Source organism: Osmerus eperlanus, chromosome 25 (genome assembly GCF_963692335.1).
Source record: "Osmerus eperlanus chromosome 25, fOsmEpe2.1, whole genome shotgun sequence".
Taxonomy (NCBI): domain Eukaryota; kingdom Metazoa; phylum Chordata; class Actinopteri; order Osmeriformes; family Osmeridae; genus Osmerus; species Osmerus eperlanus.
In genome coordinates, this window is record NC_085042.1 from 9,077,872 (window position 1) to 9,103,359 (window position 25,488).

General features: G+C 44.4%; 7 protein-coding genes across 9 annotated transcripts; 2 read left to right on the forward strand and 5 right to left on the reverse strand.

The window, feature by feature from the left end:
• The first annotated feature begins 2 nt into the window (after positions 1 to 2).
• On the forward strand, positions 3 to 3,472 carry unga (uracil DNA glycosylase a). Its single transcript, XM_062451918.1, has 7 exons — positions 3 to 134; positions 513 to 722; positions 836 to 931; positions 1,304 to 1,401; positions 1,895 to 1,983; positions 2,567 to 2,745; positions 2,998 to 3,472. The coding sequence occupies exons 1-7, from the start codon at positions 36 to 38 to the stop codon at positions 3,136 to 3,138; spliced, it is 912 nt and encodes a 303-aa protein (XP_062307902.1). The 5' UTR covers positions 3 to 35; the 3' UTR covers positions 3,139 to 3,472.
• Positions 3,473 to 3,579: 107 nt separating this feature from the next.
• On the forward strand, positions 3,580 to 6,323 carry pxmp2 (peroxisomal membrane protein 2). The gene is made up of 6 exons (XM_062451936.1): positions 3,580 to 3,838; positions 4,286 to 4,399; positions 4,577 to 4,739; positions 5,150 to 5,269; positions 5,369 to 5,778; positions 6,034 to 6,323. Exons 1-5 carry the CDS (start codon positions 3,729 to 3,731, stop codon positions 5,435 to 5,437), a joined length of 576 nt encoding a protein of 191 aa, XP_062307920.1. The 5' UTR covers positions 3,580 to 3,728; the 3' UTR covers positions 5,438 to 5,778; positions 6,034 to 6,323.
• isg15 (ISG15 ubiquitin like modifier) lies at positions 6,181 to 7,178 on the reverse strand. The gene is made up of 2 exons (XM_062451945.1): positions 7,034 to 7,178; positions 6,181 to 6,895 (listed from the first exon to the last, which is right to left on the reverse strand). Exon 2 carries the CDS (start codon positions 6,877 to 6,879, stop codon positions 6,406 to 6,408), a length of 474 nt encoding a protein of 157 aa, XP_062307929.1. The 5' UTR covers positions 6,880 to 6,895; positions 7,034 to 7,178; the 3' UTR covers positions 6,181 to 6,405.
• A 503-nt stretch (positions 7,179 to 7,681) lies between these two features.
• Positions 7,682 to 14,059, reverse strand: tmem175 (transmembrane protein 175). The gene is made up of 11 exons (XM_062451856.1): positions 13,396 to 14,059; positions 13,142 to 13,180; positions 12,947 to 13,044; positions 12,808 to 12,859; positions 12,679 to 12,714; positions 12,325 to 12,408; positions 11,504 to 11,668; positions 11,011 to 11,089; positions 10,454 to 10,589; positions 8,373 to 10,193; positions 7,682 to 8,179 (listed from the first exon to the last, which is right to left on the reverse strand). The coding sequence occupies exons 1-10, from the start codon at positions 13,591 to 13,593 to the stop codon at positions 9,521 to 9,523; spliced, it is 1,560 nt and encodes a 519-aa protein (XP_062307840.1). The 5' UTR covers positions 13,594 to 14,059; the 3' UTR covers positions 7,682 to 8,179; positions 8,373 to 9,520.
• Positions 14,060 to 14,178: 119 nt separating this feature from the next.
• psat1 (phosphoserine aminotransferase 1) lies at positions 14,179 to 18,518 on the reverse strand. The gene is made up of 9 exons (XM_062451898.1): positions 18,347 to 18,518; positions 17,766 to 17,826; positions 17,469 to 17,538; positions 16,554 to 16,759; positions 15,474 to 15,646; positions 15,208 to 15,377; positions 14,924 to 15,052; positions 14,663 to 14,797; positions 14,179 to 14,548 (listed from the first exon to the last, which is right to left on the reverse strand). The coding sequence occupies exons 1-9, from the start codon at positions 18,401 to 18,403 to the stop codon at positions 14,446 to 14,448; spliced, it is 1,104 nt and encodes a 367-aa protein (XP_062307882.1). The 5' UTR covers positions 18,404 to 18,518; the 3' UTR covers positions 14,179 to 14,445.
• A 309-nt stretch (positions 18,519 to 18,827) lies between these two features.
• On the reverse strand, positions 18,828 to 22,322 carry kiss1rb (KISS1 receptor b). Of its 3 annotated transcripts, XM_062451889.1 has the most exons (8): positions 22,158 to 22,322; positions 21,268 to 21,560; positions 20,900 to 21,024; positions 20,674 to 20,809; positions 20,336 to 20,574; positions 19,967 to 20,125; positions 19,672 to 19,886; positions 18,828 to 19,638 (listed from the first exon to the last, which is right to left on the reverse strand). In XM_062451889.1, exons 2-8 carry the CDS (start codon positions 21,509 to 21,511, stop codon positions 19,554 to 19,556), a joined length of 1,203 nt encoding a protein of 400 aa, XP_062307873.1. In that variant the 5' UTR covers positions 21,512 to 21,560; positions 22,158 to 22,322; the 3' UTR covers positions 18,828 to 19,553. The 3 variants fall into 3 exon arrangements, with proteins under 3 accessions (XP_062307873.1, XP_062307871.1, XP_062307872.1); XM_062451887.1 differs by having other exon boundaries at positions 18,828 to 19,886; XM_062451888.1 differs by lacking the exon at positions 22,158 to 22,322 and having other exon boundaries at positions 18,828 to 19,886; positions 21,268 to 21,578.
• Positions 22,323 to 23,547: 1,225 nt separating this feature from the next.
• LOC134012188 (uncharacterized) lies at positions 23,548 to 25,475 on the reverse strand. Its single transcript, XM_062451926.1, has 3 exons — positions 25,000 to 25,475; positions 24,424 to 24,913; positions 23,548 to 23,971 (listed from the first exon to the last, which is right to left on the reverse strand). Exons 1-3 carry the CDS (start codon positions 25,054 to 25,056, stop codon positions 23,748 to 23,750), a joined length of 771 nt encoding a protein of 256 aa, XP_062307910.1. The 5' UTR covers positions 25,057 to 25,475; the 3' UTR covers positions 23,548 to 23,747.
• Positions 25,476 to 25,488: the final 13 nt, after the last annotated feature.

The following is a 25,488-nucleotide window of genomic DNA, read 5'->3' on the forward strand; positions in this document are numbered from 1 at the left end:
CAACTGAAAGAGAAGGCGAAAGCAGAAAAGGGCTAATGAGAATGATAGGTCAGAAAACTATCAATTCGTTTTTCACGCCTGTTTCGAAAAAGAGAAATACAGACAAGCTAAATGGAGACACCAAGGATGAGCATGTAAGTTAGGAATGGTCTCGCGGTCGCTGGCTCTTTCTAGCTAATACCATTTGGGGGCGTGGTTCTTTGCAGTATTTACCTGGTTATGATTATAATCTTTACATGGAATAAAACAAACAATGTTGAAGTTTCTGTCTTGCCAGAAAGCAGTCTATATTTTGGTTCGATTAGCAAGAGACTGACCAATCACTGTTCTTATGGTCCCCGCCGTAACCACTTTTTTTTACTAACCCGACAGGAAGTTGGTAATGTTCAAGAGCTGCAGCGGTTAGAAAGTCCCTAACTATGTTTGCATCGTCTGTGAGACGCTCACCGAGGAAATTGTTAAATGTGACATGTCAAGTTTCACAAAAGTCTTGCCTTTCCCCAACTACCAAGGTTGGCCAGAATAAGAAGCTGAAGACATCTGACGATAAGGCGGCTTCTTCGTCATCTTATCGTCTGAGCCCAGAACAGCTCGAGCGAATCGCTCAAAACAAGAGAGCGGCTCTGGCGAAGCGCGAGCTCGGCAGCCAAACACCGGAAGGATTTGGGGAGAGCTGGCAAAAGGCGTTAGGAGCAGAGTTTTCAAAGCCCTATTTCAACAAAGTAAGATTATGAACTAACGCAGACTTGTCATTTCACGGTGTTTCTGCTGATAAATGCAAAGACACGTTACGGGGCAGTATTGGCTAATCTTCCCCGTTTCAACATTCCCGTAGTTGATGTCCTTCGTTGCAGAGGAGAGGAGAAAACACACCGTCTACCCGCCCTCCGATCAGGTGTTCACCTGGACACAGGTGTGCAGCATTCAAGATGTAAGTACGTGATTCTGTCAGGTATGTCTGACTGACACACCTAACTGACCTGACCACGTTATGCCTGCATAGTGTGTCACATGACACAGCTCAGCATGCCAACACCCTTCTACACCAGTCAAAAAAGTCAAGAGAAGGTTCAATAATACAATTCAATAACAAACTTTTTGTATACACACAAAGTGTATACAAAAATAAGAATACACTTGCTGTATTCAGACTGCCTGTAACCTAGAGAATGAGAGATTCTCAAGACTAGTTTTTCTTGGAAACGGTGACCAGATGGGTGGAGCTCATTAGATGTATCTTTCAGCGTCGATGAGGAGTGTAGTTTTTGACTCAATCTCGACCTGTTTGTCTTTTCCACCGCAGGTCAAGGTGGTGGTTCTTGGCCAGGATCCGTACCACGGTCCCAATCAAGCCCATGGGCTGTGCTTCAGTGTGCAGACACCTGTCAAACCTCCACCGAGGTACACACACGTTCCACTGAGGAACCCTTGAGTTACACAGAGGAACCGTCGAGTTACACAGAGGAACCGTCACTTGACACTAGCAGCCAACAGCCGTCGCAACACATCCGCAAACTATCCCTTTATGTGAGGAGTCAGGTGGCTGAGCGGTTAGGGAATCGGGCTAGTAATCTGAAGGTTGCCGGTTCGATTCTCGGCAGTGAAAAATGACGTTGTGTCCTTGGGCAAGGCACTTCACCCTACTTGCCTCGGGGGAATGTCCCTGTACTTACTGTAAGTCGCTCTGGATAAGAGCGTCTGCTAAATTACTAAATGTTATGCAATCCCCCATTGCCCATTTTTTCCCTCACTGAGTTTTCCTGGGAGTTTTCCCTTGTCTACCTTTTGAGGGTTTAGATTGGTTGAAGTGCAGTTCTATGAGGCGTATGTGAAGCCCTCTGTGACATTGCTTGTAAAAAAGGGCTATACTCATACATTTGATTTGATTTTTCAGCTTGTTGAACATGTACAAAGAATTGTCCTCCGACATAGAGGGCTTCCATCCCCCGGGGCATGGAGACCTGACAGGATGGGCGCAACAAGGTACTGCTGAACATGTGAATGTGTTGATAACTAGTGGGGGTCAGATGGCTGAGCGGTTAGGGAATCGGGCTATTAATCAGAATGCCAGTTTGATTCCCGGCCGTGCCAAATGACGTTGTGTCCTTGGGCAAGGCACTTCACCCTACTTGCCTCGGGGGAATGTCCCTGTACTTACTGTAAGTCGCTCTGGATAAGAGCGTCTGCTAAATGACTAAATGTAAATAACTCTTGGACATCGACACGTCAATACAAGTCACCTCTCCATACCATGAACAGTATGATCACATTATATAGCTGAATCACCTCATTGTCTTTGCTGTAAGTTTGTCGCTCTCTCCCCTCCCCCCCTCTTTCTCCCCTCTCACCTCCTCCCCTACCTCCACCTCATCTCCCCCCGCTCTCTCTCTCCCCCTCATCTCTCCCCCCCCCTCTCATCTCCCCCCCCCCTCTCTCTCTCTCCCCCCCTCTCATCTCCCCCCCTCTCTCTCTCTCTCCCCCCCTCTCATCTCCCCCCCTCTCTCTCTCTCTCCCCCCCTCTCATCTCTCCCCCCTCTCTCTCCCCCCTCTCCCGTCCTCACCCCAGGAGTGCTGCTGCTAAACGCTGTGCTCACCGTGCGGGCTCACCAGGCTAACTCCCACAAGGACCAGGGCTGGGAAGTGCTGACTGATGCGGTGATCCACTGGCTTAATGACAACCTGCAGGGGCTCGTCTTCATGCTGTGGGGGTCCTACGCACAGAAGAAAGGAGCAGCTATCGATAGGGTTAGATTATATAAATACAATTAGATATAGTGAATTAATCTAATTACATATCTGTTCTGATAGTTAGTTGTTTATACAGTATCTCATACACATCTGCTGTGATGTGTAGCGATGATCAAACACAGTATCTGTAATGGTTTGCATGACTATTGCACTATTTGCATGTCGCTTTGCATCAAAGCGTGTAGTGAATGAATACATGTAAACGTCAAGTCTTCTAACCTCTAGCAACGGTACTCTTATGTTCGGTAGAAGCGTCACCACGTCCTCCACTCCGTGCATCCCTCTCCGCTGTCGGCACACCGAGGATTCCTCGGTTGCAAGCACTTCTCCAAGACCAACGAGCTGCTGAAGAAATCTGGGAAGCAACCGATAGACTGGACCGCACTTTGAGATTTGGATTTGAAATGCGAATACAAGCAACGTTTCTGCTAGCTACTGACCAAACCGTATAAGCTTACGTTTTCCTTCTTGTGTCTTTGCATTTTTGCGGAGTTTTCCGCCACACTATGAAGAGTTAGTTGGGGTGGGTGTTAATGTTCAAACTGGAACTACATGGACATCTGTTTACATTTTATTTTAAGGCTCATGGTAATACAGCTGGTTGGAAGTGCTAAAGTGGTTAGGTGAACCCACGGCTGCAGACGGGAAATAAGTAGACTCATTTTTATATACTCTTACATTTGTTTATGGTTTTGTACTTCCAAATAAATATCTAACGTACTTCCGTATCGTTTCTAATGGGCGTTCGGTCCTCAACGGCTGTCAAATCAGACACAAAAGAAGGCGTGCTGTTTTGGCGTAAGTGTGCGACGCTGGGCTGGCTAGCCATGTTGGTAGCAGGCAGGTTCAATGAGTTTCAAGTAAAGATACAGATCAGCTGCGAGGCATTAGACCTGCTACTTAGTCAATAACTTGTAAATATCAAGCTGGCAAGTCAAATTGTACATCTATATATTATTGTTTTATAGCCGACATAAACAATGCCTGTTGAAAGTTTGCCAATTCGACAGTCGTCCTTCCATGTTCGGTTGCTGCAACAGTATCTGGGTTTGCTGAAAAATTACCCCATCCTCACCAAATCCGTAACGAGGTTAGTATGTTAAAGTAGTTGGCCAGGTGGCTAGAATGCATTGTATGAGCTAACTATAGTTAGCCTGCCACATCTGTGAAAAGTGACATTTAGTTGCAACTTTGCTGCTGTTTGTAGTCAAACAGGTTTGCTTCATTATTTTTACGGGTTTCTCACCCAATGTTGTTCATTAATTGGCTAATTGTATTGTAAAAATGTTAACGAATTTATTTATGTCTACCATTAAAGCTACTGACTTGATTGTACCCTAAAAGTAAACACGCGTAGTCTCTTTCAACATGGACCTTTTAACCTTTCTCTGGTTGATTTAGCCAATCACCCTCGACAGTGAGAACCTCCCCTTGGCTTGACAGCACAGCCTCCGGAAGCATAATGACGATTTCAATAGACTTTTATTGTCCAAATCTTACTTCTGCTTTAACATAAATATTGATTTTGCCTCTGCAGTGGCATACTCTCAGCGTTGGGAAACATCCTGTCACAAACGTTAGAGGCAAGAAAAAAGACGAAGGATTTGAAGAAGATTGACATTACTGGACCTACTCGATATGCCATTTATGGGTAAGCAACAAAAAAAAGACATTTCCAGAGGTCCCAATGACGGGATGTTCCTATATAGCCTAAATATTAACATAAATTACTAATTTCTATATTTCTGCATTGCCATGAGGAGCAACTGATGTGTGGTCAGATGATTTGGTGTCAATGGTCAGTTGATTTGATCCTGTGTGGCTTTAGGCTTTTTGTCACAGGGCCGGTGAGCCATGTCTTCTACCAGCTTATGGAGGTCCTGATGCCTGCGTCTGAGCCTTACTGTGTGGTCAAGCGCCTGTTGCTGGATCGGCTTGTCTTCGCCCCTGCCTTCCTGATGCTGTTCTACTTTGTCATGAACATCCTGGAGGTCAGCTTTACACTCTCCCCATCACCCACTCTACATTTACATTTAGCAGACGCTCTTATCCAGAGCGACTTACAGTAAGTACAGGGACATTCCCCTGAGGCAAGTAGGGTGAAGTGCCTTGCCCAGGACACAACGTCATTTTTCACAGCCGGGAATCGAACTGGCAACCTTCTGATTACTAGCCCGATTCCTTAACCGCTCAGCCACCTGACTCCCACTCTCTCCCGTCCTACTCTCTCCTCACTCCCTCAACTCTCTCTCCCCATCTCCTTTTTCTCTGGTCATTCATCATCACCTCCTTCTCCCTCCCCATCGATCTCCTTCCATTAGTGTCTGTTTTCACAACGTCATCAGATCTATTGAAAATGGTTGCTATGAAGAATGTTGTTTGACTTCTTAATGTTTCTCAGGGAAAGAGTTTATCAGACTTTGAGGGCAAAGTGAGAACTAGTTATTGGACTGCCTTGAAAATGAACTGGAAAGTGTGGACACCCTTCCAGTTTATCAACATCAACTACATACCCGTTCAGGTGAGCTTTTTACATAAGTGGCCTTTACTGGCACTCGTTGTGATGTGGTTTTGGATTGGTCTGACAGGTTGTTTTCGTGGTTCATGTTTGTTTTCCCAGTTTCGAGTGCTGTTTGCCAACATGGTGGCCCTGTTTTGGTACGCTTACCTTGCGTCTGTGAGAAAGTAAAGTCGCCCAGGACTGATCTATGCTGGCTGGGGAGGGCCTGGTTTCACACAACGCAACACAACTATAAAACATGCAATGACTTTAACTCATCTTAATCTACATACCATCTGAACCATTGTTTGTTAATGTGGTATTAGATAGGTCTCTGACACATTTTTGGTCAAGTACTTTCGTAAAAAAAAACGTAATGAGTCACAGAGAACAAACTCTGTGCAAATTTCAGCTCAGGAGGCAAGTATTTTCTGCAGAATACGATGCATGTTTTTATTACATCCTGTCTGAAGTCTCAGTGGTGCTGTGGCAGTGTTGTGTTTTGTTACCTACAGGCTGCCTTAACCCTTGTGTTATCTTCGGGTCATTCTGACCCATCAGTCATTGTGACCCACCGTCGTATTGCGACAGATTTACCGCATACAAAGACAAAGTGAAGCATTTTCTTTTAACAGCTAGGCTGTCTCAGACCCCCCACATTGCAAAGGTTAAAAGAAAATTATTTTAATTTGTTTTTGTATTGGGTAAAATTGGGTAAACACAACGATGGTTCGTTATGAACCTTTGGGTCATGTGACCCGAAGGCAGCACGAGGGTTAATGCAGGTCTGTTTCAGGTCAAAGTTACACTGAACTACTACTGAACAGTTTCTAACCCAGACTTCCATCACGTTACCTTGTGATGCCATCTCAAGAAGTATGTCAAGACCATGTCGACATTTTGTTATGGCTGACCATGAAGAGTACACATGCTGATCGTTATCCATTTTTAATTGTTACATTTCTTATTAACGTATTACAATGATTGGTTAATGTGGATAAACATTTGACATGAATAACGTTGTTAAGGATTTCCTGCCTGTTACAAGGAGCTAAATACAGATTTTCAAACATCACTTTGACTAATTACTTCCAGTGTAAAAGGTAATATAATTTAAAATGTCATGTAAAAGATTGGAAAATATATTCCCCAAATACTCAGCCTCCCCTTAAACGGAGCGTCAGGAAAATGGTACTGTTAACTGCAACGTTATAGTCTGCCAGAGTCCTTCCGTCATCGAATTGCTTGCCTTCGTGGATCAGCCTCTGTTGATCGACGGGAACCCCCTCCTTGTTGTAGACCCTGGCTTTGAACTTGGTAACGGTCTCCCCAGGCGAGACATCGTAGGTGCTTGTCTGACCTTTTTCATTCTTCAGGAACACCTGGAATGACGCGGGTTCGGGAGTCACCAGCAGCCACACTCTAGATCCAGAATGCAAGCCGTAAAAGCTCAAAACTTTGGAGTCGTCGCTGAGCTGGATCTTTTGCCCATTTTCGCAGGTCAGTTTTATCCTGGCCACTGGCAGGTGAAAGACTTCGGAGATGCGTTTCTTAAGATCCTTAACGGTTGTGTTCTGCTCCACGCTCAAGGGACGCGCTTCTCCACTCATCAATGTGACTATGAGATCCATAGTGAGAACTTGAAATCTGAAAAAAGAGATTATAAACCAGATTTAATTAAAATAAATGTTAGGCTACTTAACACCTTACTTGTGAATAGTCGTATACACATTCCTAGTTTAGCCTATAACTGTACAAGACATGAAAAGGGATACTTTGTTTTACCTTAGTTGTTCTGACGAGTTCTGAGGATTGTTATGCTGAACAGCTGATGACACCGTTGACTTGAGGTCTCTGCCAGTCCACAGCTGACAGGAGCGGCATATAAACCAAATGAGACTGCGTCACGCCCATATAAGATTCGTTTTCCCTGAGTTCAATCGCTGTCCAAGTTTCGTTTTTCTTTCTCAAAAGCTGTTTTGTCCCGTGTGAGGGGATTTCCGGAATTCATAGGCCGAGTAATAGGGCTTGTTTACAATGTTACCTGTATAATTAGCCTATCACACAAGACAATATTTTTTTATAATTTACAATGCCTCATTACATTTAATTGGAGACAACGTGACAATCTTATAGAATTTCTAGAATGACTCATGAAATGGAAATCATCCCAGGTACGGGGATGACCATGCCTGATCTCAAGAGAAAACTATTTCTCTGGATGACATGACTAAGTTTCACTTCACAAGATCGGGTTCTGATTGAATCGCAGTAGCTCAATTAATACATTATCATAATATTGTGATCTGTGTGCGTGGGGGGAAGGGGGGCAAATCCTATTTTGTGGAAGATTTTTCGTGACTAGGCTAATGACAGCTGACACTGTTGGATGCAATTTGTGTCAACACGCATAAACAAAACACAATCCAGAAGTTCATGAAATACGTAACAATATAATATATTCACAATGTTACAAATCTTTTCACGTTTAATTTGTTACAGGATATTTAGACATTAAAGTAGGCTATCGCAGGCAAACAAGTAAGCCTACGCATTCAGGTTAAAGTGCTTTGTGGATTTGATTATCCATGTCATCTTAATAAAACACGCACATCAAGCACAAAAGCAGCAAGACATTACCCCTCAGTTTCATGGCAAAATGAATTAAACAGTGACCTCTTGTGGAAAACACCAGGCAAAATAAATTCATTAAATATTTTACATGACATCCAATAGGGCCTACAACATTGCATTTAGAGTCGTTACTAAAATGTATGTCCTTTAACATTTAAATCACAATGGCCTCATTGATATGTAATGCGCTAATTTGTGGAAAATATTGACTCAGAAACTGTTGCGATAGGCAGTTTCTTCGACTCTTACACACACCTTCTACCAAAACAGGAAGGAGAATGTTCTGTTGTACCACACCTGACGTTGATAACAAACCAAACCGTTTCAAAATCGGTTGAAAATTGAGCAAGTTATGGTCATTTAAAAAGTACATGTAGCATCAACACAATGTTATGGGTAGCGAGGTGACTGTAGCAAGATGGCCGAAATGTGCGGACGTTCGACTCCGTTGTCCGGCAACGCGGACGAGACATCTAGTGTTTATATATACCTACTGTATATCACAGGGCGTTTCTTGGGATTTCCCAGAAGTAGATAGGGTAAGGTAGGCTCACTACATAGATGTCAATGTCACTGTTGTTAGAATGCCCATGCACCTGTACATTCAGGTCCTGATAACTGCTACAGTATACACTTTCACAACAGATTATTTTCCTTAAACTTCAAAACAATATCTTGAACAAAAAACAAAACATAATCTACAGTACGGGTACAATAAACGAGGATATGTGCAATTAAAGAGTGTGTACATCTTTAACAGATTTACATTTCAACATGACGTTCAGTATCCTACACCTTTTCCTAGCTGTACTGTATAGGCTACAGTACAGAATGGCTTTCATTTGAGTGACTGAATATTTTTCACTCAGCACTGCGTTAAAAAGGAATATTTTAATCTGACTGTTCGCTACTGAACAATAAACCAGGCATTGTAAATTCTTTAAATGCAAGAAATTTTAAATAATAAATAGCAGAGCCTTTGGTTGTGTTTTGTATCATTGCTACCTTTTGAAATTCAACATTCAAGACCAATTTCATTTCAGTTGATGACACTACGACCACTTGATGAGAATAGCATAGGTTTCATGTCACATTCTTCACATCAATGCTTGAAATTGAAAACCGAAAGTGAAACCTGGCCTGAAATGAATTCCAATGCAATCAGGCAATAAAACCTCAGCAGGCTCTTAAGTCTCACGCATTCGCCGTGAGTTTTTCTGCCGAGCTGATAGCTGTCTCGAGTTATACAGAGTTAAATGCCACCTACCAGCCAATCAGACACATCGCCAGCATCTCCCCCCCCCGCCCCTTTCCCATGGCAATCAGTGGAAGGGGTGTTAGGTGGGGAAAAATCCTCCCCATCATCTTCGTTTCTATCTTTTAACCAGCTAGCAAGCATTATTAACATTATTGGATGTGTCAAAGTGTGATTTAGAGCATGTAATCTACCCCGTAAACGAATATGAATGATTGAAAAAAAAAACCCCCGCTTGCAACTTTTCACCAGAAAGCATCTTTTGAAAGGGGCGGAACGAGGCTGAAACTGGCGGGTTTCGTTACGCTTTTTAGAAACGATACTTGATTGACACCAAAGTTGCGTCAGGCCCATTTACGGCTTTGCTATCGGTGCATCGAAGGCTAAGTTACGAGAGCGTTAAACGGCATCCTGGCCCCGTCCTCTTCGTCCTCCAGGGTGCTCCTCTGGTCCGACCTGTCCGGACAGAAGACCAGGCGCAGCAGCGCAAGCCCACCGCGCACCAACAACCTCAACAACAGGAAAGCAAAAGGCACCGTGACTTGCATCAAGTGAAATATCGAAGCGCTGAACCGACTCAAAACGCACGTCACGAAAAATGCTCCGAGCGCGACGCACGGATACAGCGCCAGCTTGGCGAACATAAACGCGTGATCTCGACCTCCGTACCTGACATACGGGTGCAGTGTCTCGCGCTCGTTAAACAGAGCCGCGACCCAAATCGCCAGCTGGAACACGCCCGCGAAGAAAATGATAACGCAGCTAATCTGGATAGCTTCCAGTTCGTTGCGGGAGTTGCGGGGGAACTCGTGGGTTAGAGTGTACGCTAGTGGAAGGCCTCCGACGAAGGCCAGTGATAAGGTGTTTAGCAAGCCCATGAAGCGCGTGGTCTTGGTGACATGGAGAAAGAGAGAGTGGTGGACAAACCACAGGAGGCCCACAGTGGCGAAGGAACCGAAGTAGGCCAGGTATTCTGGGCCGTAGTCCTGCAGGGCAGCTATCAGGCTGCCTCCATACTTCTTCTGTACCACACTGGGGGTGGGGACGTTGTCCTCGCTAGGGAAAACACACAAGGGATAATCATAAAAAAACAAGAAAGAGCGTCATTGCTGTTCAGTTTGCATAGATTATACTGTATATTACATACCAACATTGAGAAAAACGAACAAAGTCACATTATATGAAAAGTTTCTCGTGCACACGATAAAACCATGCTAAATACTACCCGAGTCTCCTGACTGGACCGAACATGAATTCATCCACCCCATCCCACCCCTCAACACGTCCAGCCACACACATACTACCAGGTCACGCACCATATATCCAAAATGAGGAGTGTGGCGACGATGGCGTAGACTCCGTCGCTGAAGGCCTCCACGCGCTCTTTGGTCAGTGGTTCGTTGGGGCGGTAGGTGTAGAACAACACCGAGTCTGGCGTCTCTTCCACTTGGCCTGAGGTAAACAACGAAAAACAAAATCGACTTTATAAAAGGGGCAGATGGCTGAGCGGTTAGGGAATCGGGCTATTAATCAGAAGGTTGCCGGTTTGATTCATGGCTGTGAAAAATTACGTTTTGTTCTTGGGCAAGGCACTTCACCCTACTTGCCTCGGGGGGAATGTCCCTGTATTTACTGTAAATCGCTCTGGATTAAGAGCGTCTGCTAAATGACTAAAATGTAAAACAAAAAAGAATCAGCCGAACAAATGGAATGTGTTCATTTAGCGGATGCTTCCAAAACAGTGTACAGGTTTGTTTTTTAATTGATTTTTTAGGGATACTCTCTTGATCTGCAGTCAGATGCTGTACCATTGAGCTATACCTATGCCTCAAATGTTCTATTCATTTTCATTCAGCAGTATGGAGACACGTACCTATAGCCTTGCTACGACACCATTTCAAAGACTCTGTGATGTAGGGCAGGAAGATGACTACAGCTAGTATCACGTAGGACTGAAAAACAAAGAAAAACATTTACCGTTACATGAGGTCTTCCACCATGATCTGGTGGAATTCTTTGAGATTACGGTACTGAACTCCCTGTGACTTTTTTTAATCCAAAATATTTAGTAAACCTTTCAAAACTTGTTTTCAGACCTTTTTTTTCCGAAAATAATTTGGAAACCACACAACACAAATTCCTGGGTTCATTTTTGTACTTTTTTCCAAAATATTTTTTCACACACACAGTGAAAGGTGTGTGTGAAACAAATAAACACGTTTTACGGTACATCATTTACCACACACGTGGGTATACATGTAGATAACTACCGATCTCAACGCAGCCGTTTCAAACTGTAGTCCATCATTGTTTCAGAGAGAGCTTTGTAAACCCTGCATGGAGAACTAGCGATAACTTCTACCTACCAGCTGGAAGAAGATGAAAGATAAGATGCTGGCGAAGAAGCACATGATGGGAACCCTCATGATGACTTTGAGGATGTGGTGCTTGTAGAACACCTGGTTCTCCGAGATCTGGATCTGGTCGTTCAGGAGGAACGGACGGCTGAAGCCGTACAACACTATAACTGACTGGGAGGAGAGGTGGAGGAGAGGTGGAGGGATGGAGGAGAGGTGGAGGAGAGGTGGAGGAGGGATGGAGGAGAGGTGGAGGGATGGAGGAGAGGTGGAGGGATGGAGGAGAGGTGGAGGAGGGATGGAGGAGGGAGAGGTGGAGGAGGGATGGAGGAGAGGTGGAGGGATGGAGAAGATTTGGAGGAGGGATGGAGGACAGGTAGAGGAGGGGTGGATAAAGGGATGGAGGAGAGGTGGAGAAGGTATGGAGGAGGCGGATAAAGGGATGGAGAAGAGGTGGAGAAGGTATGGAGGAGAGGTGGAAAAGGGATGGAGGACAGGTGGAAAAGGGATGGAGGACAAGTGGAAAAGGGATGGAGGAGAGGTGGAAAAGGGATGGAGGACAGGTGGAAAAGGGATGGAAAAGAGGTGGAGAATGGGTGGAGGAGAGATAAAGGAGGGATGGAGAGTCGTGCATCAATGGGTAGAGGAAATAAACTAGTAGTCTAAAACTAAACAAAAGCATTTGTTTTTTTTATCTAGGATTTTTGTCTAATCATCAGTTAATCAGTGAAAGTACTGACATGAAAATGTATTTTTGTGTCGTAACAACAGTACACATACAGTACTGTATTATATGATAGTTCAGCCTCACTTGTTAGAAAGACTCTCACCTGAATCAGTCCAATCACCATGACACACGCACAGAACAGGAGGATTCCTAGGATGTGCTCAGGAAAGGTTGCCATGAGAGAAAACTGTGGTGACAAAAGTAGCCTACATTTAATATCAAAATCATTAACCTCTTGATGCTCAACTGAGCATCTAATTTCGTTGTATTTTACATGAATTAACTTTTGAAACTAAAATAATACAATACAAAATGAGTCAAACTGGAGAGACAGAGAGAATGTTTGGCATGTGTATTGTGGTATATACATCAAAACTTTAATTAATGAATAGGTTATATTTTTCTTATGGTTGGAAGTATACATTACAATTGTTCTACTATAGGTAGTCTGACTTACTGTGTATGGAAGAAATGTTATCAACATCATGCAGGCCTGAAATAAGCAAAATACAAACATAAACCACAAATCAATCAAATCTGAATGTATTTTTATATCTTAATAAAACGCCATTGTTTCGATTTTTACCAGATTGAGAAGTGCAAGGCAGTCATCAATACGCTCGATCACTTGAAACAACCTGTGACAACAGTAAAGACACAACTGATCAATTAAAAATTAGCCAATCAGATTGTGACCCAGGAGATCTTCTCTGAATGGTTCTCACCTGATATGGGCGGCCCACGCCACACTGACTATCAAGAACGTCATCAGATAGACAGCGATTTTGGTTGAGAGTAGGGCTTGTAAACTCTCCTTTAGTTCCTAACAGAGAATAAAGGAACACGAACTCAGTAATACAGTATATATACATATGTATTTTTTTTATGCAATGTGATTTATTCAGTTCTACAACCGTTACCTCAGTATCTTCCACTTTTGTATGAGCAACAGGTAATATCTGAAAATACATTGATTTTCAGATTAGATACATTTGTGTGTGACATTTTGGTTGACGTTAATCCGATTTGTTGTAGAAGGCTACTAGTACTACATAAAAACTGCTGTAGCATCGGTACCTTTCATCATCTATACCTTGTATCATCCATTCCTTTTAAGGGTGCCTTTCTAGCTGTGGTTATGTGAAATAATGTCAAATAAGCGTGTATTATTTACCATTACAGTGGCTATGATCGAAATAAGCGCGTCGCTATAAGCAAGTAGTCGGTGCGAAGACTGCGTGCTCGAGTGTCCCTCCCGTTCAAGCGGAGTAAGACTCCCGATAAACGAAGAGGCATGACTGGTTGTTCTTCTCTTCTCCATCTCTTCATCAACGTGATGTTCGATTATCTCATTGTCGACGTTTTCCCCCATAGCGACAAACGAGTCATGCAACAGACAACCCAAACGACAGTGAAAACATGCGGGCACGGTAGCTTTGTTTGCAAACAAGGATGACAGCTGACTGGAAGAGCGGGGTGAATTCAGCCTCAACGGACAAGCTCATTTCCGGTTGATGTATTCAAACATTTCAAAATAAAAGGTACGATACACAAAGTATTTTTCCATTATTTGTAAATTCATAGGAAAGAAAAAGTAAATAACATTTTTTATCGTCGTTTTAAGTATGGGAGGCGTTTTACTAAAGTAATGACAGTACAAGTCAATAGAATCACACTGTGGGACATCTTGGTCCATGCTCTTATTCCGAACTCGAATTTGGAAAAACGGAAATCTTATTGAGGACAGTTTCATGGTCTTGACTGATACCGGAAGAGCTATTAGTATTATTTGTTTTTGCTACTTTAGGGATTTGCTAAGTAGTTTTCATAATTGTCAGTCAAGCACAGTACAGAAAAGATGCATTCAAGTAGACAACCAATTAAATGTTTTTGCCATAGCAGGTTTTTTTTCCCCTTACAGGTCTTGGTGGCCACAAAAACAACTCTTGATACAAAGCAGTCGAGTGGGTTTAATGTAGTGTATTAAACTTAAGACAGATAAAACAAATATTTATCCTCAACAAATATCACAGCACTGAATTTTACTACCTGCTTGTTTAAACCTGGAGTTAACAATGACAAAATATAAAAGTAGTTAAGGCATTACAGTCAAGGCTATAATTGTCTAGAACCTTCTAAAATGTGCGCTTTGCAGCCTTTAGATCCATATCATGGATCTCAAACTACTGACATAATGCTTAAGTGGTTTCTCTACAATCTTGTTTTATTGATGCTCCTTGAGGAATTCCTTCATGTAATTCGCCAGAGCTTGTGTGTCCTCCACAGTTACGGCGTTGTAGAGAGACGCACGCATCCCCCCAACTGACCTGTAGAGGGAGACAGACAGCTTCTGTAAATAACCCTGTGTCAGCCAACAACAGAGAGATCTGTTCCATACAGCAATTTACTGAATAAGCCGGGCTTATGTCAGGTCTATGTACCTGTGTCCTTTCAGGGAGATCATCCCTCGTTTAGACGCGCCGTCCAAAAACTGGGCCTCCAGTGTTTCATCTCCGTCCGGGCCCACGCGGAACGGCACATTCATACGGCTCCTGCAGGCTTCGTCGACAGGACACCTGGACGACGGGGGGGAAGGGGTTACCGTGGGAACAGCAGACCGACCGACGCCGGGACAGCAGCAAAGCAAACAGAGGTGTGTCGCGGGGAGCTTCGTGGACGGCCGCAGGGAGAAGGACACTCACGAGTAGAAGCCTGCAGAGGAGTTGATGATGTCGTAGATCAGGGAGGACTTCTGCTTGTTCAGCGTTTCCATGGCAGCCGTGCCCCCGTTGTTCTTGATCCACTCCAGAACCAGACTCATGATGTAGATACTGGAGGACAGACAGGCAGACAGGAAGAGAGACAGACAGGCAGAGAGACAGACAGGCAGAATACATACAAATTAATATTGTATGCAATAATATCTACAGAGGAAAATCTTTATTTTTTGGGGGGGGGGGGTGTACACATGGTGAGGGGTTAGTACCTGAAGCAGGGGGGGGTGTTGTAGAGAGAGTTGTTTCCAGCCTGCACCTTGTAGTCTAGGATGATGGGACACTCGTTCAGGGCGTGGCCCAACAGGTCCTCTCGAACGATCACCACGGTAACCCCAGCACACCCTACATTCTTCTGGGCTCCTGCGTAGATCAGCCCGTACTGCCGGGAAACACACACACAAAACAACTTGTTTAAACATCAGAAGACGGAAGGTAAAAGCAAAGCGCCGCCGCGCAGGCCGCTGGCGAGACCGACCTTGGACACGTCGACGGGACGGGACAGGAAGTTGGAGGACATGTCGCTGACCAGCACGGCGCCGCGGGCGTCCGGGAGGAAGTTGTACTCCACACCGTGCACCGTCTCGTTGCAGCAGTAGTACACGTACGAGGCCGAGGAGTTCAGAGTCCAGCTGCTCGGGTCTGGGATCTCTGGGAACACATTTAGTCATTTAGCAGACACTCTTATCCAGAGCGACTTACAGTAAGTACAGGGACATTTCCCCCGAGGCAAGTAGGGTGAAGTGCCTTGCCAAAGGACACAACGTCATTTTGCACGGCCAGGAATCGAACCGGCAACCTTCTGATTAATAGCCAGATTCCATAACAGCTCATCCATCTGAAAAACGACATTTACTCAGGGTGAAGAAGCTGCATCGGTATCATATCAACACTGTACAACCTTTTTGACAAGCAATGTCACAGAGGGCTTCACATATGCTCACAGATCTGTAACTGATAGAACTGAAAATAATGATATAAGAAGAATTTTAAGAAGATTTCCCCACATTGCGGATCTCGTCGTCTGACACTTTTTGCCTCTAAAACCAAGACAAGGCTCGAAGCTATAATTAACAAAACGTTTTTTTTTTTTTGTGTTTCAAAAATTGTTACCCCGTTATTTAACACACAAACATTCCTTCCTCAAAAGTCAAACTCACTTTATACTTCATTTCAAAGCTGACTGAAGCCAACCAATTCAGCCAGCCTGACAACAACATTGCTCAACCATGTGAGAACATAGTCAGCATGCCAGTCCTGAGATTTGTTCATTAGCACAAGGTCATTGTGTTCACAGCGGGCCAGGAAACAGGCCCATCGTGTGTTCACTCCAGAACGGTTTTAGATTATGAACTTTGTATTAATTTGCCAGTTTATTTTGAGGCTGGAACGGACGTTGAGATCTTCAGATGATGATCGTGTGAAACTGACCACAAGTGGAATGTCTAAAAACCAACCCAACCCTTATCAACCGCAACAATTACTATTACTGGTTACGCAAGTATAGCTGCTAGGTGGATCAAGTTCACATTCTCGTACTTCACACACACACACTTACTAGTGTAGCTGTCCAGTTTGGGGTGAATCACGTTCACTTTCCCGTACTTCTCAGCCTCCTTGGCAGCTCTGGATGACCAGGTACCCGTCACAATGTAGTCAGCACACCTGTCCTCCTTCAGACCAATCAGGTTGAGCGGAACACCACTAAACTGGCCAGACCCGCCCCCTTGAAGAAACATCACCTTGTAGTTGTCGGGAATATTTCTACATAGAAAAGAGTGTGCAAATAGTTAAACCCGTAATAAAAAGGACAACAACAATAAATCTTGAAATTTTGTAACTGGATACAAGATACATTTACATAGTCAAACAAAGCACAACTTTGGACATTAAAACAATGATGACACAAAACGACAAAATTATATCAGTGAGGTGGATGCAATGACAGAACAACTAGGCTGTCCAATCATCACTTCTGACACCTGATATAGCAACTTGAAAATACCTGTTGAAAACGAGGCAAAGTATGATAAATCATGACAGTTAAACAGTTCAGAGCTACGAGCCGTGTGCGCCACACTGGACTGCCCAGCGGTCAACCTGGCTGGTCGCCAGGCTGTTTGTGCATTCAGCAGCGCTACACGGTTGCCTAGCGTCGCAACATAACGCATGCATGAGCAGTCCCACATTATAGGGCCCAGTTCCTGTGAACAAGTGGATGGAATAGAACATGAATCCCTAACTATCTAAGACACCTACATCTAAACAAATAATCACCTCAATTTTGCTTCAGTGTCTGAATGCAATGTCTCTGGTGGGTTTGAAATCAATAAATGTAAATGTTGAAATCAGAGCAAATCCTAAATTCGACAGATTCTTCTCTAGAAAGAAGCCTCTGTTTAAAAGTTCAAAGAAGATTTGAGAAAGAGAGAAGATACTATTTGTGTTTTCAAACCAGCAGGCCACTACTCACAGTAAGTCTCTCAATAGAGTTTCAGTTTTGGTCATAATTTTGTTGAAATCTGATGACCGATGACTCATTTCTAGAAAAGGAAGAGTAACACATGCATGTTCATACAAGAATAACACATAAGCATGTTCATACAAGAGCAGAGGTCTGTCAGGTTTAATACAGACTGGAGTGACTCATCAGTCATGTGACTGTAGTTTGACATCTCAAAGTTTTGAGTATGATTCTTATTACTATGCACAGACAAGAATTACATCAGTTATGTTTGATAGTTATAATACATTTTCGACTGATGCTCACCCAGAACACTGATCCCAAGTCCATTATAGTCCACAAGCTCCTGTTGAGCCCGTAACAACACCTGGAAACATATCACAAAAGTTGGGTGTTGGGAAATTATCTAGTGCGCAGGTAAGCATATGAATAGTCTTTTGTCAGCCGAGAGATGATTATCTTTAATGATAACCACAAATTAAGAAATACTCCAGCCTGCCCCTAGCGGTATCTTCTCGACATTGCATTTTCCCCCAGAATTCGGCTGACGCAACCAAAGGATGCAACGCAAGGAATCTACACCGCACAAGTCAAATTCTGCGATTTTCAAATGTATATTTTTTGCTTTTTGCAACAATTTAGCGAGGTTAAGATACTGAAATCCCGCAGCAGATTGCTACAAACATGAAAATATATTTGTTGTCAAGTTCATAACAAATTTCCCTAAAACAACACGCTAAATTGTTCCAAGCAGTGAAACCATTAGCTTGGCTCAATCAGTTTACGCTGTGCGCCTTAAAAGTTTCTTTAAGATTTAGACGATGGATAGCGAGGTGTAAGCTAAACTGTCTCTTAAAACAGCCCACCATCGATGCTTTCATACTTACCGACTGCGGAAGCTTTGCAGGTCCAGGACCAAAGTTGATAATTTGCTTCTTTTCCATGTTTAGATAATATTTTTGTTCTTACAGTAAGACTTCACGTTAGTTCTTGCTTGCACCGATCAATACTCGCGTGGCACAGACTTTTATGTAGTTGAAGCTTCTGTATTAGGGTGAAAACCTCAGAAGAGCGTTCAAGCCATTTCATTGGCTGCATCCACATGACTAAATTACTATTCGATCACTCATTGGTCGATAATGTTTTCTGAGGAACAGTGATTGGTTTTTCTATCATGCCACATGTGATTTTGCAGAATCGCATAATTCAGGAGCACACATTATTAATTAAAGCGTAACTGAGAGGCTGAACACGTTCATCCTAGTCTTGTTACCAACAACTCTTTGCAAAGGGTTATTTTTACGTAGCCCATATGGTGACATGGAGAAACACAAAACCTAACGTTAATGAACACACACAAGCTTTCACTATCAAATAGCCTAGTTTTGTACCAAAATCGTCTGCAGCTTTAATCCAGTGAAATCAGTAGATCAAACAACAACAACCTGATCATTTGGAAATCCTCAACAGATCTGTTTGAAGAAAAGACCAGACTACAGCTTAAAACTGATCACAAAATAAACCCCAAATACAAACACAGAGCGTGTCAATGTCAGTACGAAGTTCCTCTCACAAAGGGAATTCTACAAGACACAGCATCCAAACTCTGGCATGGAGAAACACAGACACAATCAACAGCAGTCTCTTACAGCCATAACTGATGGTGTTTAATAAAAGGCTCATGACTGGCTAATGCGTGGATAAGGTCTACCTGTTTGGGTCAACGCTAGGCTCAGAGGTCAGAGGTGGGGTGACTGAAGAAGGCTGGTGACCCCCTCTGCAGAGGGGAGGAGTTCTGTCGAGGTCATGTGAGGCATATTCAGGTCACCTGACACTCTCGAAGAGCCCAGATACACCGGTGCTTGTGTTCCCTCAAGAGTCTATATTTGGCACGTATCGACTTATAAGCACAGTTGGTTTGGTCTCTACCAAGTAATCTGCCATTTTTACGGGTACAAAAGCAGCTCGGTGCACATCAGTCCATTCTGATTGAAGTTGTGGCATCATACGTGTCTGTGTGTTTGTGAGCTCAGCGGGAAAAACATAAATGAATAACAAAGGTGTAGCCCTGTGTCAATAACAGATCACTGGCCTTCAGGGTCCAGATGAAAGAAAGTGCATCTGTATGTCCCTGGTGGGGGGTTGCCTTTGCATCTCTATGTCCCTGGTGGGGGGCTGCCTTTGGATCTCTATGTCCCTGGTGGGGGGCTGCCTTTGGATCTCTCCACCCCCCTCCAGCTGCCCTTCCATCTCTCCACCGCCCTCGGTCTCCGCTGCCTGCTCCTTTGTCCTCCCTCCACCTCGCTTCAGGAACACGGAGGGGAACGCCTGCTTGAAGGCCTTCCTGAAGTTGTTTCCCATGAAGGCGTAGACCACGGGGTTGACAGAGGAGTTGGAGTAAGACATGCAGTGGGCCCAGATCTTCACCTGCAAATCGGTTGGAGGTGAACGTGACAGTCTGAACCTCAACAGATATCTGATCTGTAGCAGACTTGCCCGGCACTGACCTTGTAGAGAGAGTAGCTGCGGAGCTGAGGCCTGAAGGCTTGCAGCAGGATGCAGATCTGAATGGGACCCCAGCACACGGTGAACAGAGCCACCATCACCATGACCATCCGAGACACACGCGCCCTCACCGAGGCCGCGCGCACCTCCTGGGCCTGCAGCTGGCGGAGGAGGGCAGAAGAGGAAGACCATCAAAGAGGTTGTATGATCAGTGCATGTGGAAAGTGCAGCAGAAGATGAAAGGATCAGAAGCGCGTAGTCTTTCCGTGGCCAGAGTCAGGGAACGAGCACATCACAGACACCAGGCACAGTGAACAAAAATAAACCAAAAAAACACCACCACAATATGTACGAAGATGACATCAAGTCACCTGGTAGTTCCCATCCATGGGCTGCACCCTGGGCTGACCCATGCGCTGGAGCATGAAGGCGTAGCAGGCGCTGATGGTGACCAGCGGGAGGAGGTACACGGCCAGGAAGCTGTAGAGGATGAAGGCCTTCTGGAGGTGGAGCGAGGGGAAGGCCTCGCTGCAGTAGGTCTGTGGGCCAAACCAGAACCCCGCCTCCAGGCGCTGGTACAGCGGCACCGGGACCGAGAGGACCAGGGAACCTGGGGAGGATGACATGCAGTTACGGATGTATATGTGTGTGTGTGGAGGGAGGGTGTAATGTGTGTGTGTGTGTGTGTGTGTGTGTGTGTGTAAAATACCAATCCAGATGGATACTGAGACCATCACGGCCATGCGTGGTGTCCGGTGTAGTAACGACTGCAGAGGGTAGACGGTTACATAGCAACGATCCACACTCATGGCCGACAGTGTAATACAGGTGGCCTGGGCGGTCACCTGAAAAGACAAACACAGACGTTGGTAACTTGAATGATGCAGCCTCCTGTTGCTAAATCATCCTCCGTTGTGTTTGTGTGTGACTCGCACTTGTTGAAGGTAGCTGACTAATCGGCACATGAACTCGCCAAACACCCAGCTGGGCAGCGGATAGAGCGTGGCTGTGAAAGGCACACAGCACACCAGGAACAGGATGTCTGTGGTTGCCAGATTTACTGTAAGAAAAAAAAAACACAGTTGATTATCAAGACTACCTGCCTGCTTATTCTTAACGCCATGAATATGGGTTCACAATAAACAGAACCTTTAGCCTACAAAAATGAGAGCATCTGTAGGCCTAACATATTCACAGGCAGAGGTAGACCTATAAGGTAAAACACCAGTGTTCACGTAGGGGCAGGGACACATTATAAATAAAGTTTTTATGCACAAACAATGTCGTAACGCATCCGAAGTACCTATGTAGAAGTTGGTGACCGTCTTCATCTGCTGGTGCTTGGTGATCACGTGTATGACCAGTGAGTTGCCCACCAGCCCCACCAGCATGATCAGCCCGAAGAAGACGGGCACCAGCCAGGCGTCCACCAACAGCGGAGGTCCATGGTCCTCCAGGGGGGAGGACTCGTTACACAGTGACCCCTCCATACCCAGATCGCAGTATCGCCCTCCGATGGGCGTCGACAATTCGGGATTTTCCGTCATTCCGCCGCGATGTGATTCTAGCCAACGATCTCAACACTGTGACCTCCGCCTGAGGAATGTTTAGAATGCATTCCGGCAGATTCTTTGCAATAATCGGTGCAGAAATTAGGTTCCTTCCAGTACGCAGCACTTATAGTTACATTTAGTCATTTTACATTAGTTAGCATAGTTGATGGTTCAGCACTATAGCTGTGTTGGTCTATTGGGCTTCAAACAGCGTAAACAAAACACCATGTGTTACTGTGTATCGGTTGAATTAGGGTTGTGGTGGTAATTTGAGTTCTCTCTCAGTCCATCAGCATTATTTCCTAAGTAAAAGCCAGAACATCTACAATATCCATACATACAAGACTCCTTCATACAATTCTTCAAGTCTTAATAGGGACCAAAATAATTGCTTCCATATATTTATGGTCTATTCCTGTCTTCTATCACTTATCACTATCACTTACTTAAAAACAATTATAGATCTAAGGAAACATTAACTTTTATGATCATTTCGATCTTTTCATCTTTTGACAAAATATGCAGATCATTCAATCCAACAGGGCAGAGCACAGACACCAGATAAACCACAGCATAACTAAAATAATAAAACTAAAACTTTGTTTTGTGATGTTACTCTTAAGGACATGGATGCGGTCACCTGTTAAAACGTCTCCTCTGCTGGGTCCTGTGTCCTCTGGTGGGTCCTGTGTCCTCAGGTAGCTGCTAATCACACAGTCTTGGTTGGTCTCTGCTCGGCTAAGATCCCTGCTCACTCCTTTTGTTTGGTTTGTTGTCGTTTAGATTTGTATTAAACGAACAGTTCACTGTTGCAGCCCTGCTCTGAGAGGACGACCAAGAGATGAAGAGAGAGATGGAGAGAGACAGAGAGAGGGGGATGAGGCTCAGGAGAGGGCAGAAGGGTGGGAGGGAGGTGAATATGGAGGGAGACAGAAACCGAGAAGGGAAAATGTGATTGTGTCCCTGTGTTTGTGTCCCCGCACATGTCTGAGTGTTAGTGTTCTGGTAACATCAAGCTGTTATCGTCTGTAATTATCTGGGTCTCAGTGACCTTTCATATGGCTGCAATGGAGAGACAGGAGACAACAACTTCAAAAGGATGAGAGTGAAGCTCTGAATGGCAACCTTCAATGAGGCAAATCATTTGGCTTTCAACGTTATCAAACAGCATAGTTTAGGATTTGGGATTATTTTTATACGTCTCGGATGAATAAAAGGAGTTGAAGGACTCATCTGTGTTGAGAAGCTCTTTCTTTGACAGAGCCTTTTACTGATGCATGTAATTGTGGATTAAAGAAATAAGTTCTCTCTAGTGATCTATAGAACACCACTCAAACCTTGTTCCACATCGTAAAATGTTCTCTAGTTTAACCCTTGTGTTATCTTCGGGTCATTCTGACCCATCAGTCATTGTGACCCACCATCGTATTGCGACAACTTTACAGCATACAAAAACAAAGTGAAGCATTTTCTTTTAACCGTCGGGCTGTCTCAGACCCCCCACATCGCGAAGGTTAAAAGAAAATACTTTTTATTTGTTTTTGTATTGGGTAAAATTGGGTAAACACAACGATGGTTCGTTGTGAACCTTTGGGTCATGTGACCCGAAGGCAGCACAAGGGTTAAACTCACGTAAAAAAAAAAAGTTATTTTAAATGAGGCTTCCTCACTTATACGTCAATTACACAAAAAGTCGACTGAAATACAAAAACAGGAGGAAAAGAACATAGATGATGGACCCACACGAGAGGTCACAATGACAAAACAGAGTAGTCTCTCTCTAAGTGCAGTTTCCAGGTCTCACAGTGTGTTTCTTGCCAGGTCTAATCTCCCAAGACCAGGGTGACACTGAGGGAAAATAGCACACTATGCAACCATCAGAGCTAACACAACATGCTGCTCTGGGAAAGGATGTAACCACCAACCATGGACAAATCAGAGAGAAAATTACACTGGTTCAAGAACTCTTTGCTGATATTCTCATCATTCCAACATTTATTAAATCAATCTGTTGAAAAAAAAAACTCTACTACGCACCAAACATGTGAGAACAAAATGATTGCTGAATGTTTGAAGTGAAATCGCAATCTAGTCTGTGTCACGTCTTTTAATGATGTTTGTTTATTTGTTTGTGAAATAGGAGATTGTGGAGTTTGAACCTGTGAATGTTCCAACAGGGTGACTGTACTGACTGTGTGTGTGACTGTGTGGGTGTGTGGTTTCTGAGTGTTCATCTGGGCGGTGAGAAAGCAGAGTAGTAGATGTTAGTCCGACAGACCAGAGGAGGGCAGCAGAGCAGAGAGGTGTCAGCCGAGTGGCTCAGGGTCCTGGTCAGGACACCTCGGTCTCTCTGACCACTACGCAGGCTAGGCAGCGTCCACACGAGCCTCTTATACAACATCCACTGAAGCTCCCTGATGTCCTCAAAGTACCGCCCACTTACTACAGCTAGACCTCAAAGAGAGACAAAGATGAACACACATCAGACAGTGTTGCATTCTGGGAGCTAAATGCAGCATTCATGGACTGTAATTGTAGTTAAGTATGTGGGGGGGGCAGGGAGGGGAGAAACACAATACAAAAGTGACTGATGAGTGATGATTCCTCTATAAATTGGAGTGCAAGACAAGTACACACTTCTGGAAAGGTTGGTTCAAAGTTCTAATCATATGTTACCTGCTCAGACTTCCTTCAGTTCTATAAGTTACCTTGGGGGTCAGGTGGCTGAGCGGTTAGGGAATCGGGCTAGTTATCAGAAGGTTGCCAGTTTGATTTCCGGCCGTGCAAAATTATGTTGTGTCCTTGGGCAAGGCACTTCACCCTACTTGCTTCGGGGGGAATGTCCCTGTACTTACTGTATGTCGCTCTGGATAAGAGCGTCTGCTAAATGACTAAATGTAATGTACCTGGCTGGCCACACCTCCTTCGGACAGGTTCCCGCCTCCATGGTTCACTTCGTCTCTGCTCGCTCCTCTCACAAACCCCGCCCACATCCGGACACAACTCCCCCTTCAGGAGCAGCTCCCTGATCGAGGACAGCGAATCACAGCACAGCTCCGTCTGTCTCGCCGCCAGATAGGGCAAGAAGAACGAATCGGGTGACAGGGAACAGGGAGGTTTGTTTCCCACGCAGGTCTGAGCTGCAGGGGTGCAGCCCTGGGTGGGGTTAGAGGTGTGGAGGGCTGGGTTAGGAGCAGGGGTCTTGTAGGGTTGTGTCTGGTGATGACGCCTCCTGTACTGAGGACCAGAGAGTCTCTGGATGGAGTCTGGGAGGAGAGCTTGTCTGCGTACGTTTCCATGGACACTGGAGGCGTTTCCCAGGATGACCAGACGGACGGGGAGATGACCACTAGGGGGCGTCTTCCTCAGAGGCAGGTGGTTGAGTAAATCAGAAATCTGAATACAAAATACAAATATTTTTTCCCATTTATGTTAAACATTAAGTCAGGAAAGGCTGAGCTTGATTTTTATTTTTTTCCTACCTTTAACCCGTACAAATCACTGTGGTCGCCATTTTTTCCCCCAGTTTGGTCACCCATGGTCTTAGATAATCACAAATATTGTTAGGGATGATTATAGAAGTGTTTGATAAATCCTGAAGGACTATATTAATTAAAGACTACAGCAGTAAACACTTCAAGTCCATTTTAGAATCTCTCTCGCTCTCGTATGCAGATCTTGACTCGTTAGGCTAGCTTTGCATCTTGAATAAACATGGGCTGATAATCAAATAATGCACTCACACACAAGCACAGAAATCTAATCATATAATCACAAAAAGTTATTACTGGGAAGAAAATGATCTCTGGTCTAATTAATTCTAAGCTGACAGAAGTCTCTACCCACAGCGGCAGTGAGCTAGTACCTGAAATAGGTGCCCTCTGGTCCGCACCATAAATGGGGAGAATTGTGATTTGAGGAAACAGATATGAACCGTAATATGACTCACTGATGATGTCATAGTCAAATAA

Coding starts and splice junctions, on each gene's coding strand:
- unga (XM_062451918.1), top strand. CDS start 36: ATGAGAATGATAGGTCAGAAAACTATCAATTCGTTTTTCACGCCTGTT. Junction 723..835: donor CAAAGCCCTATTTCAACAAA/GTAAGATTATGA, acceptor ACATTCCCGTAG/TTGATGTCCTTCGTTGCAGA. Junction 2,746..2,997: donor AAGGAGCAGCTATCGATAGG/GTTAGATTATAT, acceptor TATGTTCGGTAG/AAGCGTCACCACGTCCTCCA.
- pxmp2 (XM_062451936.1), top strand. CDS start 3,729: ATGCCTGTTGAAAGTTTGCCAATTCGACAGTCGTCCTTCCATGTTCGG. Junction 3,839..4,285: donor CTCACCAAATCCGTAACGAG/GTTAGTATGTTA, acceptor TTGCCTCTGCAG/TGGCATACTCTCAGCGTTGG. Junction 5,270..5,368: donor TCAACTACATACCCGTTCAG/GTGAGCTTTTTA, acceptor TTGTTTTCCCAG/TTTCGAGTGCTGTTTGCCAA.
- isg15 (XM_062451945.1), bottom strand. CDS start 6,879: ATGGATCTCATAGTCACATTGATGAGTGGAGAAGCGCGTCCCTTGAGC.
- tmem175 (XM_062451856.1), bottom strand. CDS start 13,593: ATGGGGGAAAACGTCGACAATGAGATAATCGAACATCACGTTGATGAA. Junction 11,669..12,324: donor TGGTGATTGGACTGATTCAG/GTGAGAGTCTTT, acceptor CTCTCCTCCCAG/TCAGTTATAGTGTTGTACGG. Junction 10,590..11,010: donor GTGTCGTAGCAAGGCTATAG/GTACGTGTCTCC, acceptor TGTTTACCTCAG/GCCAAGTGGAAGAGACGCCA.
- psat1 (XM_062451898.1), bottom strand. CDS start 18,403: ATGGAAAAGAAGCAAATTATCAACTTTGGTCCTGGACCTGCAAAGCTT. Junction 15,647..16,553: donor CAAACTGGACAGCTACACTA/GTAAGTGTGTGT, acceptor ATGTGTTCCCAG/AGATCCCAGACCCGAGCAGC. Junction 15,378..15,473: donor GTCCCGTCGACGTGTCCAAG/GTCGGTCTCGCC, acceptor GTTTCCCGGCAG/TACGGGCTGATCTACGCAGG.
- kiss1rb (XM_062451887.1), bottom strand. CDS start 21,511: ATGACGGAAAATCCCGAATTGTCGACGCCCATCGGAGGGCGATACTGC. Junction 20,810..20,899: donor TAGTCAGCTACCTTCAACAA/GTGCGAGTCACA, acceptor TTGTCTTTTCAG/GTGACCGCCCAGGCCACCTG. Junction 20,126..20,335: donor CCATGGATGGGAACTACCAG/GTGACTTGATGT, acceptor CTCCTCCGCCAG/CTGCAGGCCCAGGAGGTGCG.
- LOC134012188 (XM_062451926.1), bottom strand. CDS start 25,056: ATGGGTGACCAAACTGGGGGAAAAAATGGCGACCACAGTGATTTGTAC. Junction 24,914..24,999: donor GTGATTTGTACGGGTTAAAG/GTAGGAAAAAAA, acceptor TTTTGTATTCAG/ATTTCTGATTTACTCAACCA. Junction 23,972..24,423: donor AAGGAGGTGTGGCCAGCCAG/GTACATTACATT, acceptor TCTCTCTTTGAG/GTCTAGCTGTAGTAAGTGGG.